Raw genomic sequence first — 14,991 nt, forward strand, 5'->3', positions numbered from 1 at the left:
CTTGTATGCTGTGTATATACATTCCTGGTGTTCTTTATCTAAATTATTTTTCTCAATTTATTGAATTTGATTATTTGAATTTAAATTATCTGTTTTAAATTTTTGGATTTCTCTGAGATTTTTCTTTACAAGAAGCTTTCTCAACTATCCACACACTCCAAGTGTTAATTAATACAACAAATGGTCAATAAAGTGCCAAAAAGGGATATTGTTCCTCAAGTCAGTGAGGACTACCTTGGCCTTTTAGGACTGGCTGCATTAACTGTGTGCAGATTTCACCCATTACGTAATGGATATAATTCTCTTCATGAAGTCTGCATTAATAACATCAACAAATGAGTATTTTAAGAGAAGGTCTTACTAATTAAAATGATAATATCTTGGTCACATTTTGGCTCTGTAGATAATTCAAGGATCAAAAATATTCTTCATTGTCTTTGCAAAGTTACATACTGTATAGCCTTCATCCAGTCCAACAAAACACTGGTTGGGATGCTATGACCTAATTTTCCAACATCCACAATGTACAGTAGTTAAAACTATCTGCATTCTGGGATATTCTAGTCCTCCAAGAAAAGAAGTCATTAAGCTACGTCTAGAAAAGCCCTCCCTGGAGCCATTCCCTGTAGATATAGACACTCTCCAGCCTGGTTTGAGGAAACTGCATTGCTCCGAAACATTGATTAAGGGAAATTAATTAACTTCATGACTAAAGACAGGGGTGAACCTTCTATTTTATTCCTCTGAATATTATAACCACATTTGGCATGAGTAACCTTTTTTTTAGAAAACCTATGGTCTAAAAAACATTTTGAGTCCTATGGCTGCAAAAAATGCAATATATAATACATAAAAAAGTATACATATTTATTACAGGTAATTATATTGCACCATCAATTTGCACAGCGCTTTACATACTGTATATTCACATTAGTCCCTAACTCTTAAGGAGCATACAATATAAGGTCCCTAACTCATGTTCATACATATGTATACTAGGGACAATTTAGATAGGAGTCAATTTACCTACCAACATGTCTTTGGAGTGTGGGAGGAAACTGGAGAACCTTATGCAAGCACAGGGAGAACATGTAAATTCCAGGCAGGTAGTGCCATGGTTGGGATTCAAGCTGCTGACCCTAGTGCTGCTTGGTGGGAGGGCTAACCACTTAGCCACTGTGTCATATATTAATCAATAATAGTATAATTTATTGTAAAACTCTTCTATCCATTACACACATTTTGGTGTTCAGTTCCGGTCTCCATAAGATAATGTAACATTTGGGGAGAAAAATACAACCTAAGACTCCGGCACTGGAGCTCAGTATGGCAAATATCTCTACAGCCACCATGTACTTCCCTCTGGTGCTCAGATAGGCCGGGATCATGGCAATCCACACACTGCAGAACACCAACATGCTGAAGGTGATGTACTTGGCCTCATTAAAACTGTCCGGTAATGTCCTTACCATGAAAGCCAGAACAAAACTCACAGCTGCCAGAAATCCCATGTAACCAAGAACAGAATAAAACCCAATAACTGACCCTTCATTACACTGAACAATGATTTTGTCCTGATAAGAAGAGGTATCCAGATCCTGGAAGGGAGGAGAGATAGACAACCAAAAGACACAAATTATAACTTGAATGGATGAACATAAGATGACTATGGTATTAGAGAGTTTGGTCCCAATCCAATGTTGCCACAGACTGCCAGGTTTGGTGGCTTTAAAAGCTACATAGACCATGATGGTTTTGGCAAGGACACAAGATACGGCGATCGTGAAGAGGATTCCAAATAAGGTTTGGCGCAACAAGCAGGATATATCAGCGGGATGTCCAAGAAAGAAGAAGACACAAAGGAAGCTCAACATGATGGAGACCAGAAGGGTGAAGCTCAGGTTCCTGTTGTTGGCTTTTACAATGGCCGTGTCTTGGTGTGAAATGAAAACCAGTAATATCAGTCCAGCCATAGTGCAAAGAATGGAGGAGGACAATGCAAAGATGATTCCTATAAGGTCATTAGAGTAAGACAGGAAATCCAGCAGTTTCAGGACACAGCGATCCCTCTTCTCATTTGGCCATTCATCATACCTGCATGGCTGGCAGTTTTCACTGTCTGGAAGATTAAAAAGGAAACATAAATCATGTTCCATATCATTCAGTGATGTATAGTTGATATGAATCTATTTATTAGAATTTTGGTTCATTAGCAGTTTGTATAGCTTTATAATTTTCAGAATAAATAAATGTAAACTGATCTTCAGTCCACATATGTTCATATATGCTGAATGTTTATTCACGGTGTGCAAGCACAAATATCTGGAGAAATATATTTGTCTTGATTTAGGCTAGATGACCACATCCTAATTATTTGCTGATGATATTCTTTATAAATAAAACATTATTCTAAAATAAAATGAAGAACTAAGAAAAGATCACCAATAATTCTACCATTCAAATGTACAGAAAGGTCTATTATGCTAGACATTGGATTGGTCCTCAAAGTGCACAAAGAGCGTCCAAGTAAGAAGTAGCACAGTCGGTTGCATTCTGAATGGTATTTCCCATTAAATATCTATTAATTGATTATTCATTATTGACATATATGGAAGAAGCAATATCTGTGATAGTATAAATGTCCATATACCGCTGACATTGGATATCTCCCCCTCTGAACACTGGACACAGTCATAGCAGCAGGAGTGGATCCTGGTCCTCGGGACTTTCCTGGTTCCTGGCAAACAGTTCTCTGAACACTGAGACTTCGGGATCTGCAAATAAGGAAAGAGTCTGCAGAGATTTATATGCTGTGCTTACTGTTTCCTATGTGTGCATTCAAACAGCATTTATAGCAACAATATAGAAATAATAAGGACCCAGATATTTTGTATCGTGAGGATTGGTAGGTTGGCACCATGAAATGTTGTTTCCTTAGAAAAGCAAGATTTATTTTTTCTTCAATTTCTGTGCGTGTTTCCAGATGCAGTTTTTAGCTTGTCTTTACAAACCTATCAAAACCAGTAATGGGATAATTTAAACCCTAATTTAAGCCCGGGTAACAGGAGTGCAGAACGATCTTCACTTCTGTGATCCACAGGAGCAGTACAGCCAAAAGAGCTTTTGCTGTAGTTCTCCTTTAATGATGGCTCATTCCATTCTAAGCCTGCCTCTTTATTGGAAAGGTGATGCATTCTCATTAATGATGGCTGTTCGTTTTATTTTCTTCTCATCAGCTGAAAATGTCAATGTAATGAATGAACATGGGTAAAATAAAAATTGAATAGTATATCTAACCTTGTTAATACCATCTGTCCACATGATTTTAGGTACTATGATTGAGAAGTTCTGGTGAAGTCCATCTGCAGCCAGGGTTCGACCAACAGGTTGAACGATCAAGGAACCGTTATTGAAAGTTTTCCAGTTCACAATTTCAAACAGGGAGACAAGTTCTCCATTTTTATCAAAAAGTAGTTCACCATTTATTGTCTTCTGATGCTTTATCCAGTAGTGAAGCTATTAAAGAGAAAAAAAAACTTACAGGGCCAACATTCTTCACAGCCAGCAGTTGATTATAGCTTTTAGTATCACATGCATTCAAGGGGACTTGTACTGTGGAAGCTGTGCTAAAAAAAAGAGCAAGTAGAGGACCAGTATTGCCTGTGGACTCCCTAAAGATGATCTTCCCCTATTACTGACTTGCCATTCCTGTAGAATTAAAAAATGGCAGCTGATTTTTCTTTTTTTTGTGGTAAGAGCTAAGAAACTGAAAAAAGTCATTGTGTATTCTCTGTAGGTCCTTATTAATTTTCCACAGGTTGGGCACTGAGGTGTAAACAACCCAGCACGAAAAGAGAGCAAAATAAAGATAAAAAAACCCTTGGCATGTGGTGTGTGACATATTTTAACACCGTAATAGTGTTGGTAAAAAAAAAAACAAAAAAAACTTAATGCATGAACCCAATTTTTCAACTTTGGTATTCGTTAGTAAAACCGTACAAATCTTTACTACCATTTTACATGCTGTCTTGTTCAGGACAAATCAGGCTCTTTTTCAATAGTTAATGTTAATGGATATCTCTTGATGTGCTATTATCAAAGGAAAACTAACCAAATGTAGTAAGAACCTAGTTTTTTAAAGAAATATCTATATATGTCTTGCCATTACCATGACCTACCACCAAAAAAACAACCCAAAAATATTCTCCTACTCCTGATGTGCATGGGGATACCACATAGGTTACGGTTGTTAAACTGGTGGTCCTCCAGCTGTTGCCAAACTACAAGTCCCATGAGGCCTTGCAAGATTGACAGTTACAAGCATGACTCCCAAAGGCAGAGGCATAATGGGACTTGTAGTTTCACAACAGCTGGAGGGCCACTAGTTTGACACCCCTGACATAAGGGGTACATTATTTATTGTTTTTACACAGTACACAAAATTAACCCACTGACACTGACCCTAGCAATAACACTGACACTAACCCAGGGGCGGACTGACCATTTGGAAACTCGGCAGTGCCCGAGGGCCCGGGGTCAGTAGGGGGCCCCATGAGATGCCCCTGGTACCTTTTTCATAGGCTTTTTTGAGTTTGGGCAAGGACACATGGCCCCATGATCCCCTATTGTCCGGGGGCCCCATGAGTTGTCAGTCCACCCCTGCACTAACCATAGAGTAAGCCCCAACTATTTTTTTTTATATATATAATTATTTTGTAACAGACTTTTTTAGCTGATTCCTGCTGGGTCTATTGTAAAATGACAGCCAGGCGGGAACTCTCCCATTCTGCGTGGATGTCATATGGTGTCCTCTCCAGAACAAGCCTTGCACACGCCTCACAGGCTGTACTGCAGCATAATCTTTCACTTGCTTTCTCCACTGGACACAGTGCATGACAGATCAACGTACTGGTCTTCTGCCGATACCATGTGATCACTGTGTCAGGGCTCCATTGGGTGTGACCAGAGGTATGTGACTGACGCAGGGAAACGCAGGCTTCAGATAAGTTATAAACAATATCATTTATTAAAGACTAACAATACAAACATAAACGCAGTGCAATACTAAAACATAACACAGTGCAAACGAACCAAACCAAACCAAACCACCCACAGATAACAGTACATACAAGCAAGAGTCGTCAGGCAGGCCGGGTCAATAACAATCGGGCAGGTAGGAACAGGAGGAGCAGGTAGAGAGTAGTCAGGTCACGAGCCGGGTACAGCAACTAACAGGCAGGTAGGTACAGGGGGTCAGGCAGAGAATAGTCGGGGTCACAAGCCAGGGATAAAACAGGAGAAGTCAGCAGAGGTCCGGATCAGGCAGGGTCAGCAACGAATCAGTCAGACAGGAACAGGAATGCAGGTAACAGATACAGGGCCCAGGAAAAACACACACCAAGGCAGAGACTGCAGGTCTGGCCATCCCTTAAATACACCTGCATGATCAGTTTCAGGTGTTTGGCTGGCTGCAGGGTTGAGTCTCTGATTGCCGGGAGCACCCGCTGGCCAGCCCTGGTACTGCATCCCACAAGGCAGGTGAGTCCCACCATTACTGGCAAGTCCATTCCTAACACACTGTTACCAATCACAGAAGATCACATGACAATTGTACACAATGGATGGCTTCCATTCATGCCATTCATTGTGTACTAATGTGTTAATCTCTATGATTTGTCACAGTGATCACATGGTAAAGACAGGACCAATCATAGCCCATCTGTAACATGTGATTAGCTGGTTTTCAGTATCTTAAAACTGATTCATTCACTGTGTACAATAGTAAACATTGAATGAATCAATTTCATAAAAAAAATGGTTGCTTACAACAGTGATTTTCACTGTTATAAGTGATCATAGCGTGTAAACAAAAATCCTGATCACCTCCCTAGAGTAGTACAGCATCACTATAGTACAACTGTGTTGCTCAGTGTGCAAAAAAAAAATACTGCTGTACTGCACTAGTGACAGTACTTAAAAAACATAAAAAAAATTCTTCATTTTCCAAAACATTGTGACAAGAAATTGCAACTTCAAAAAAAGTGCCATGCCTCTTACTAAATACTTTGGACTGTCTACTGTCAAATGGGTCATTTGGGAGTATTTGTACTGTCCTTGCTTTTTTGGGCCTCAAGAGTCTGTCGGTGCATCAAGATTGATAAAAAAAATAAATAAATAATAATTATATATATATATATATATATATATATATATATATATATATAGTCTGGGCATCCGGGGGGCTCCGCGTAACTATCTTTTCCCTCTTAAATCTGAAACTTATATGTATAGCCTGTTGTCCTCTCGCAGGTCTTCTACATCTTGACCCCATATCTGGCACCCTTGCTGGGGAAAATTGTTTGAATGCAAGGCAGCCAGAAAAATTAATGAGGGACTCATCAATGCAGATGTTTTGCTGGGGAGTATAGACATCTGCAAATTTTTGGTTCAGGCGATTTACGAGGGGCCGAATTTTGTGGAGCTAGTCAAATTCAGGGTTACCCCGAGGATGACAGAGTGTGTTGTCGTTGAAATGCATAAAAACCATTATATTCTCATATCTATGCCTGGCCATGGCAGCAGAGAACACGAGCTTAAGATGAATCGGGTGTGTGGACCACAATTGACTTTTTTTAGTAATGCCCATGTTGACGTTTAGGCCCAAAAAAGCTTTAAATTCAGAAATCGTAATGAGTTTCCATGCGAATGGTCTGGCAAGGTTTGAATTTGGGTTGGCGGCAATAAACTGTTATACATATAAATTGCTTTGATCTACAATCAATGCATACAGATCTTCTGTGAAAAATAGCTAAAAAAAAATCAAGGGGGGTTTTTAAATTTGCTGAATTCCAGGTTGGGCAGTGAAGTGCGGGTGCAGCAGAATTTGTGGGCTGCCAATCAGAATTTGCAAGCACAACCAGGACACTAGGGGCTCTACATGCCTGTGTACGAATTCTTGGTGGCTGCAGGACAATATTTGTTCTCGCCACCACACCAGCTTGTACTACACTTATGGGACTCGCCAAGTCACCAAGTGATACTGCAGTGCTGGTATAAAAAAGACCACGATGTACTAGGCCACTGGTGCTCGCCAGTTCACCAAAAAGTAGAGCGGCACTAGTACTGGCACTCTGTTTTATATGAGAGTCATCATGCGTTTGTAACATCTCAGCAACCTGGGAATGGGGTCGGGTATGCTTGATCTTAGCAGGGACCTCTTCTCCATCTTCTGAGCTATCTGTCAGTGTGACACTGCTGTCTACAGGTTTGTATTCTGAGCTGGATTCTGTCAGTGAGTCTTCCCCTTCGCTCCCACCTGACATGCTCAGAATCCTGTAGGCCTCTTCATTAGTGTACCTTTCATTGGACATTTTGGTCACTAAATTTATAGGTACCTAGTGCGACTCATGGGAAAAAGAGCACCTGGCTGTCAGGGACTGTTTGAACCACTACAAAAATTTTACCAGCAAGTGCTAGCAGAGATCAGGCCTGATTCTGCAAACACTGCGGTTTTGCATGCAATGTATCAGGTGACAGTGACCTACTGACACTGCACTTGCTGGGGGAGAAGGGGGGTAAGCGTAGGGACTAAAAGCAGGTGCTGGCAGGTGTCGGGGCTGATCCCTATAACACTGTATTTTTGGGGACAGTATACTAATGTGGACGTCGGTATAGTTCTGATCTGATCAATTATATTGATCCTTTCAGACACTATACTAGCAATAGAGGGTTATTGTGTATGCAAGTGTGTTCCTGGCAATCAAGGAGTTAAATGTGATTACTGGTGTACTGACGGGCAATCTGACGCTATGTGGGAGGGACGCTAACCGATGCTAACTGATGCTAGCGCTATCTGAAGTCGCCAGCGACACTAATATAGTGATCAGCGAAAAATTTGTACACTGTACTAATGACACTTGTGACAGGGCAGTGAAGGGATTAACTAGGGGGGCGATCAAGGGGTAAATTTGTGTTCTAACTGTGTAAGTGTAGTGATTTTACTCACATTTGTGTTGATTCTTCTCTCTCTGGGATGGAATGTGCCCAGAAAGAGAAGATTTCATCACTTCCTATACCCGTGTAACTGTCAACACAGGACAGGATAGGACAGGGATTGATCGTCCGACTTGGGCCAGACATCACTGACCTGAATCGGATGTTTGATCCCTCGGGGATCAAATCTTGGCACTCACGGCTCAGCAGGGGGGGGGGCGCATGTGCGTTTTTGCCAGAGCGCGAATCACGTATACAGGGGCGGACTGACAACTCATGGGGCCCCCAGGCAATAGGGGATTATGGAGCCCCTGTGTCCTTGCCCAAACTCGAAAAAGCCTATGAAAAAGGTACCAGGGGCACGTCATGGGGCCCCCTACTGACCCCGGGCCCTCGGGCAGTACACGAGTTTCCAAATGGTCAGTCTGCCCCTGCACGTATATATATATGATCCTGCACACGGGCCACCCTGTAGCAGTAAATGTACTATAGGGAGGTACTTAAGCGGCACCCATGGGTCAGCAGAAGGGGGGGTGCGTGTGCGTTTTTGCCGTTGTGCGAATCACGTATATATATGTGATCCTGCACACAGGGGCCGACTTGTAGCAGTAAATGTACTATAGGGAGGTACTTAAGCGGTTAATAGATTACAAAAACATAATATGAAACCATTTTAATGTCATTACATACCTGGAGTTGATTATTACGCAATCGAGTCATGTTACCTGAAGATGACATCATGTTGTGCAAAGCGCGAGTCAAGCAATAAACTGACATATACACTCGATCAGTTACACCTCGACTTTGGAAACTAATGAAATCTGTTACACGTTCAGTTCCAGAACAGTTGCGAAGAGAAAGGTTATATAATATTCCATAAACTTTGCTATCCATATCATTTGCTATTGAGCACCCTAGGTTTCTTAACCATATATGTCCCAGTAATGCATCTTCAGGATGCTTCATGACCTGAAAACTGTCATAGAAACTCTTCATATCTGGAACAGGCAGTTTCAGAGGTCTTACAGCCAAACTACCATTAAATGCTTCTCTGTAATGTTCCATAAGAAAAGTGATGGAGGCAAACGTTGGGCCAAATACAAGAGTTTTCCCATGCAGCAGATAGTTAAGATCTGTTAAAAGATCAGCCATAAATGAAGAAAAAGTTCCACAAAGAATTATAACTTGTGCCGATGATTTTTTAATGATAGGAATGCTAGTTTTATGAATTCCCTCTCTAAAACTAAAAACATCCACCTTTATCATATAGGCAACACAAATGTCCTTCATAGTCAGATATTGGGTCAGAAGTTGGGTTTCCTCATTACCAGCATCATCATCAGAAGATAGAACGCCAACCCATTTCCAACCAAAGAACTGGACTAGATTAGAGATCACAGTATAAATGGAATGATCACCTTGAACTGTCCGGAAGAAATTTGGGAAGATATTTCTGTTATTTAGGACATGGCTGGTGGCAGCGTAACTGATCTATAAAATAATAATTAAAAAAAGAAAAAAAAAAACAGTTGGAGGATTTTGTAAATAAAATTGTATCTGTGCGATACATGAAATTTAAAGCAGAAGGATTAACCTTCAAGTTGAATGATGGCTTACATTGCAAATGTCCACAGCACATTTACATGGTGATAAGACCCCAGGCACATTTATTCTCTGGGATGGTTGTACTCCAGGTCAGGGGCGGACTGACCATTTGGAAACTCGGGCACTGCCCAAGGGTCCGGGGTCAGTAGGGGGCCCCATGAGATGCCCCTGGTACCTTTTTCATAGACTTTTTTGAGTTTGGGCAAGGACACAGGGGCCCCATGAACCCCTATTGCCCGGGGGCCCCATGAGTTGTCAGTCCGCCCCTGCTCCAGGTTGTCTAAGAAAAAATTAGCACCAGTCATTTTAATGCAATACACATTAAGCTGGTTTATTTTCAATGGAAGAAAATGGTAAAGTGGGTGAGGAATAAATTAGGATACCTCAAAATACAGTTGAGCCACTCTAGGCCCTAATCCTCTTCAAAGGCCTCTTTACTCTCTCTTGGTATCTCCATTTCAGCGCCCTCATTATTATTATTATTATTATTAGTACATCGAGTTTATATAGCGCCAAAGGGTTTGCTCAGCGCTGTACAATAGGGGGGGGGCAATACATGGCACAGTACAACAATAACAAACAACGTACGAGGGGTAAGAGGGCCCTACTCTTTCAAGCTTACAATCTAGGAGGGAGGGAGTAATGGTACAGTAGGAAGTGGCTGAGGGGAATGAGGGGTGGGAGGAAAGAGGGAGAATGGCGGTTAGGTGAGGGTGGGGTAGGCTTCCCTGAAGAGATGGGTTTTGAGGGAGCGCCTGAATGTGAGGAGGGAAGGCGACAGTCTGATGGATTGGGGCAGTAAGTTCCAGAGGATGGGGGAGGACCTGGAGAAGTCTTGCAGTCGTGCATGGGAGGAGGAGACCAGGGAGCAGGATAGAAGGAGGTCCTGTGAGGAGCGAAGGGTACGGGTAGGGCGGTACTTGGGGATCAGGTTGGTGAGGTAGTCAGGGGCAGTGTTGTGAACGGCTTTGTAGGTCAGGGTTAGAAGTTTAAATTTGATGCTTTGGGCAATCGGGAGCCAGTGGAGGGAGAGGCAGAGGGGGGTGGCAGAGGTGGAGCGGGTGGTGAGGTGGATGAGTCTTGCCGCTGAGTTCAGGATGGTCTGGAGCAGGGAGAGCCTGCACTTGGGTAGGCATACTAAAACAACTGGTTACGTTGCAGACATTGGCTTCTTATAAATCAATCTAGTGGTATTTTGATCATAGACTTCCAAGACAGGAGTGCTGAGAAGGTTCTTTTGGTTGCTCAAAATTTCTCTCCAGTGGAGGACAGCTGCAGTGCTTCCTCAAAGTCTGTTATAATGCTCTTAACTGTTTAATTTGTTCATAAATGATAATGAGGATGGTATAAAAAAATGAAATCTCAGTGTTTTCTGATGATACAAAGCTAAGCAGAGCAAAAACTTCACAGCAGGTTATAGAAACCTATCAGGAAGACCTCAATAAAATTAAGGGGTGGGCTACTGCCTGTCAAATGAGGTTTAACATTGAAAATGTAAAATAATGCGCTTGGGGGCTAAAATTATGAATGTAAGTTACTCGTTAGGGGGAGAACCTCTGGGGGAGCCCAGGATGGAAAAAGAACTGGGGGTCCTAGTAGATCACAGGCTCAGCAATACCATATAATGCTGAGCTGCAGCAAGCAAGGCCAGCAGACTATTAGCATGCATTACAAAGGATTATTATAAAAGACCTCCTGCGCTTATATGGAATCCTAACCTCAGAGGAAGCTGCTGGCACTAAACTTATACCCAAAATAAGCGAATAAACAATTAAATAAACAGTGCAGCGCTAATATATGATACATAAAAATATCCAATGAATGAAATACATAAACTCAATATATACCCCCTCAAATTATATATAATTAAATGGTAGTGTCATGCGTGTAATCCCTCATAGGGAATATACAGTGCAATAAGTGACAAATATACTCATAAAACAATATAGTGGCAAACAACGTACAGTGCTCAAAGTAAGTGAACCAATATTCAAAAAAGGTCCAATATAGTGGCAAAAACGTACAGTGCTCAAAGTAAGTGAACCAATATTCAAAAACAAAAAAGTCCAAACATTCAATAAAAATGCAAGACTTTGTGGTGGTCTTCCCACTCCACTCTTCATGCAAGAATAATGTGCAGTGTGCGTGATTCACACGTGCCAATCCTTTAACGGCTAAAATGCCCCCTCACCTCCTTACTTAGACCCCACAGGGCCAGCATGCTTTAAGGATCAAACGATCCTATCAGAATGGATTTCTCTCTGGGTATCACTTTCCACCTCCAGCATCCACCAGGTTAGCAGTCAGCTCCTCCTTACTTAGACCCCACAGGGCCAGCACGCTTTAAGGATCAAACGATCCTATCAGAATGGATTTTCTCTCTGGGTTTCACTTTCCACCTCCAGCATCCACCAGGTTAGCAGTCAGCTCCTCCCAGGGTCATAATAAAATACAATACAAACAGAGACCCTCCATAGTGCAACCAGTTTTAATTATACGATATACAGATAAAATAGAGTTCCATTCACATAAGTAACTATTTCATCCAGCTTCCTACCGCATGCTATGGGTGTACTGCATGGGTAATACAAACAGGGTGATCCAATATGGCCCATCAATTTTTTATTGATTGTTTGGACTTTTTTGTTTTTGAATATTGGTTCACTTACTTTGTGCACTGTACGTTTTTGCCACTATATTGGACCTTTTTTGAATATTGGTTCACTTACTTTGAGCACTGTACGTTGTTTGCCACTATATTGTTTTATGAGTATATTTGTCACTTATTGCACTGTATATTCCCTATGAGGGATTACACGCATGACACTACCATTTAATTATATATAATTTGAGGGGGTATATATTGAGTTTATGTATTTCATTCATTGGATATTTTTATGTATCATATATTAGCGCTGCACTGTTTATTTAAATGCATTACAAAGGGTATTTACTCAAGAGGTAAAGCTATGGTTCTGCCACTGTACAAAACTCTAGTTCATCCACATCTCGAGTATGCCCTCCAGTTCTGGTTTCTAGCCCTCAGGAAGGATGTGATTGAAACTGGAGAGAGTCCAGAGAAGGACAACAAAGCCAATAATGGGGGCTGAAGCACCTCAGTTATAGGGAATGACTACAAACATTAAACTGGTTGTAAAGGCTCAAGGTTTTTTACCTTCATACATTCTATGCATGAAGGTAAAAAACCTGTGTGCAGCAGCCCCCCCAATACTCACCTGAACCCCATCGTGATCCAGCGATGTCCACAAGAGTCTTGGCCTGCTGGGGACTCTCCCTACTCATTGACCGAGACAGCAAAGGGAGTCATTGGCCCTCTCCATTGTCAATCACAGCAAATGAGCCAATTAGCAGAGAGAGGGGGCGGAGTGTGTTCTTGGACACACAGAGCAGTGACTCAGGGGCGCACCTGCTCGGGTGCCCCCATAGCAAGCTGTTTGCTCTGGGGCACCCAACAGGAGGGAGGGGCCCGGAGTTCCAGTGGGGGACCAAAGAAGAGGAGGATTGGGGCTGCTCTGTGCCAAACCACTGAACAGAGCAGGTAAGAGTGACATGTTTGTTATGAAAACAAAAACTGTGCCTTTAACCATTGAGGATTCCCCCCCCCCTTCCTGAGCGAACCATTTTTTGCGTTACGGCACTGCGTTATTTTAGCTGACAATTGCGCGGTCATACAACGGATATAGTGAATGTGGGGTCTGGGGAGAGCGGATATAGTGAATGCAGGGTCCTGGGAAACCAGATATAGTGAACGCAGAGTCCGGGGAGACCGGATATAGTGAATGCAGGGTCTGGGGAGAGCGTATATAGTGAATGCAGGGTCCTGGGAGACCAGATATAGTGAATGCAGGGTCCGGGGAGAGCGGATATAGTGAATGCAGGGTCCGGGGAGACCAGATATAGTGAATGCAGGGTCCGGGGAGACCGGATATAGTGAATGCAGGGTCCGGGGAGAGTGGATATAGTGAATGCAGGGTCCGGGGAGACCAGATATAGTGAATGCAGGGTCCGGGGAGACCGGATATAGTGAATGCAGGGTCCTGGGAGACCAGATATAGTGAATGCAGGGTCCGGGAAGACTGGATATAGTGAATGCAGGGTCCGGGGAGACTGGATATAGTGAATGCAGGGTCCGGGGAGACTGGATATAGTGAATGCAGGGTCCAGGGAGACTGGATATAGTGAATTCTGGGTCCTGGGTTTAGTAACCCTGGAGAGCGTTTTGCAAGTGGTCAGTGTAGGGACAGGTTACTGTTATGAGCCTTCCTTAACCACTTGCCCTCCAGAGGATTTACCCCCCTTCCTGACCAAGCCTTACGGCACTATATTACTTTAACCGACAATTTCGCGGTCATGCAATGCTGCACCTAAATGAAATTTACGTCATTTTTCCCCCACAAATAGATTTTTTGCACTGTAAACAAAAAAGACCGACAATTTTGAAAAAAACATATATATATTTTTGACTTTTTGCTATAAAACATCCAGTAAAAAAATGTTAAAATCAAATTTCTTTAAAGTTTAGGCCAAAATGTATTCTGCTTTGTGTCTTTGCTGAAAAAAAATCCCAATACATGTAAATGAATCTGTTTATGTTAAAGTTATAGCATTTACAAATGGCGGTATAGATACCAGGATTTTTATATAGCGAGACTGTGGGACTGTGGTGGACATTCCGAAACTGAGGGGAACTGACTTGGTGTCACTGACATTCCTAGTGACACCAATACAGTGATCAGTGCTAAAAAAAAGCACTGACACTGTACTAATGGCACTGGAAAGGAAGGGGTAAACATGAGGGGCGATCAAAGGGTTAACTGTGTGCAGGGAGTGTTTTACTAGGGGGTGGTGTCAGTGTGCTTCACTGCAATCACACTGCTTTGGATGGCTGTGCTGTGCACTGTCATCCAAAGCAGTGTGCCCAAGCTGACAGGGAGGAGAACTGTTAGTAAACAAAACAGTTCTGCACCCCGTGGGAGATCCTCAGAAATCACCGAGCGCCAGCAAGTAATCACCGGATCCGGTGACTGACAGCCACGGCTGCTCCTCCTACCAGGAAATGCAAAATCACATGTATATATACGTGATTTTGCACACCCCTGCTGCCCTGTAGCAGTATTTCTGCTATAGGGTGGTCAAGAAGCAGTTAATATCTCTTTAAACTTTTTCTCAATGGAAAAGATACACTTAGGAGGAGGTATGATCGCAATATGCAAATATCTAAATGGTGATCTTAGCATTGGAAGAAACCTATTCATTCTCAGACATGAAGCTTTTTAATGAAGTTGGATGAGAAATGTTGATGGGGACAAGGGCCTCTTCCCCACAACCATGGCCTGTGGTTGTGGGGGGTCTCACGGCAGGGGTCTTATCAGA

The 14,991-nt window shown here is 42.3% G+C and overlaps 1 protein-coding gene across 1 annotated transcript in view; it reads right to left on the minus strand.

The window, feature by feature from the left end:
• Positions 1-1,208: 1,208 nt before the first annotated feature.
• LOC149438579 (vomeronasal type-2 receptor 26-like) overlaps positions 1,209-14,991 on the minus strand; it is a 30,022-nt gene continuing 16,239 nt past the window's right edge. The window contains exons 3-6 of the mRNA XM_089659658.1: positions 8,683-9,483; positions 3,298-3,516; positions 2,651-2,774; positions 1,209-2,119 (exon numbers count right to left, since the gene is read on the minus strand). Coding sequence (XP_089515784.1) covers positions 1,209-2,119; positions 2,651-2,774; positions 3,298-3,516; positions 8,683-9,483 — 2,055 coding nt within the window. The remainder of the gene's footprint in view (positions 2,120-2,650; positions 2,775-3,297; positions 3,517-8,682; positions 9,484-14,991) is intronic.

This window comes from Staurois parvus, unplaced genomic scaffold (genome assembly GCF_062004578.1).
Source record: "Staurois parvus isolate SC_StPar_1 unplaced genomic scaffold, SC_StPar_1.0 ptg001181l, whole genome shotgun sequence".
In the NCBI taxonomy this organism is placed as follows: Eukaryota; Metazoa; Chordata; class Amphibia; order Anura; family Ranidae; genus Staurois; species Staurois parvus.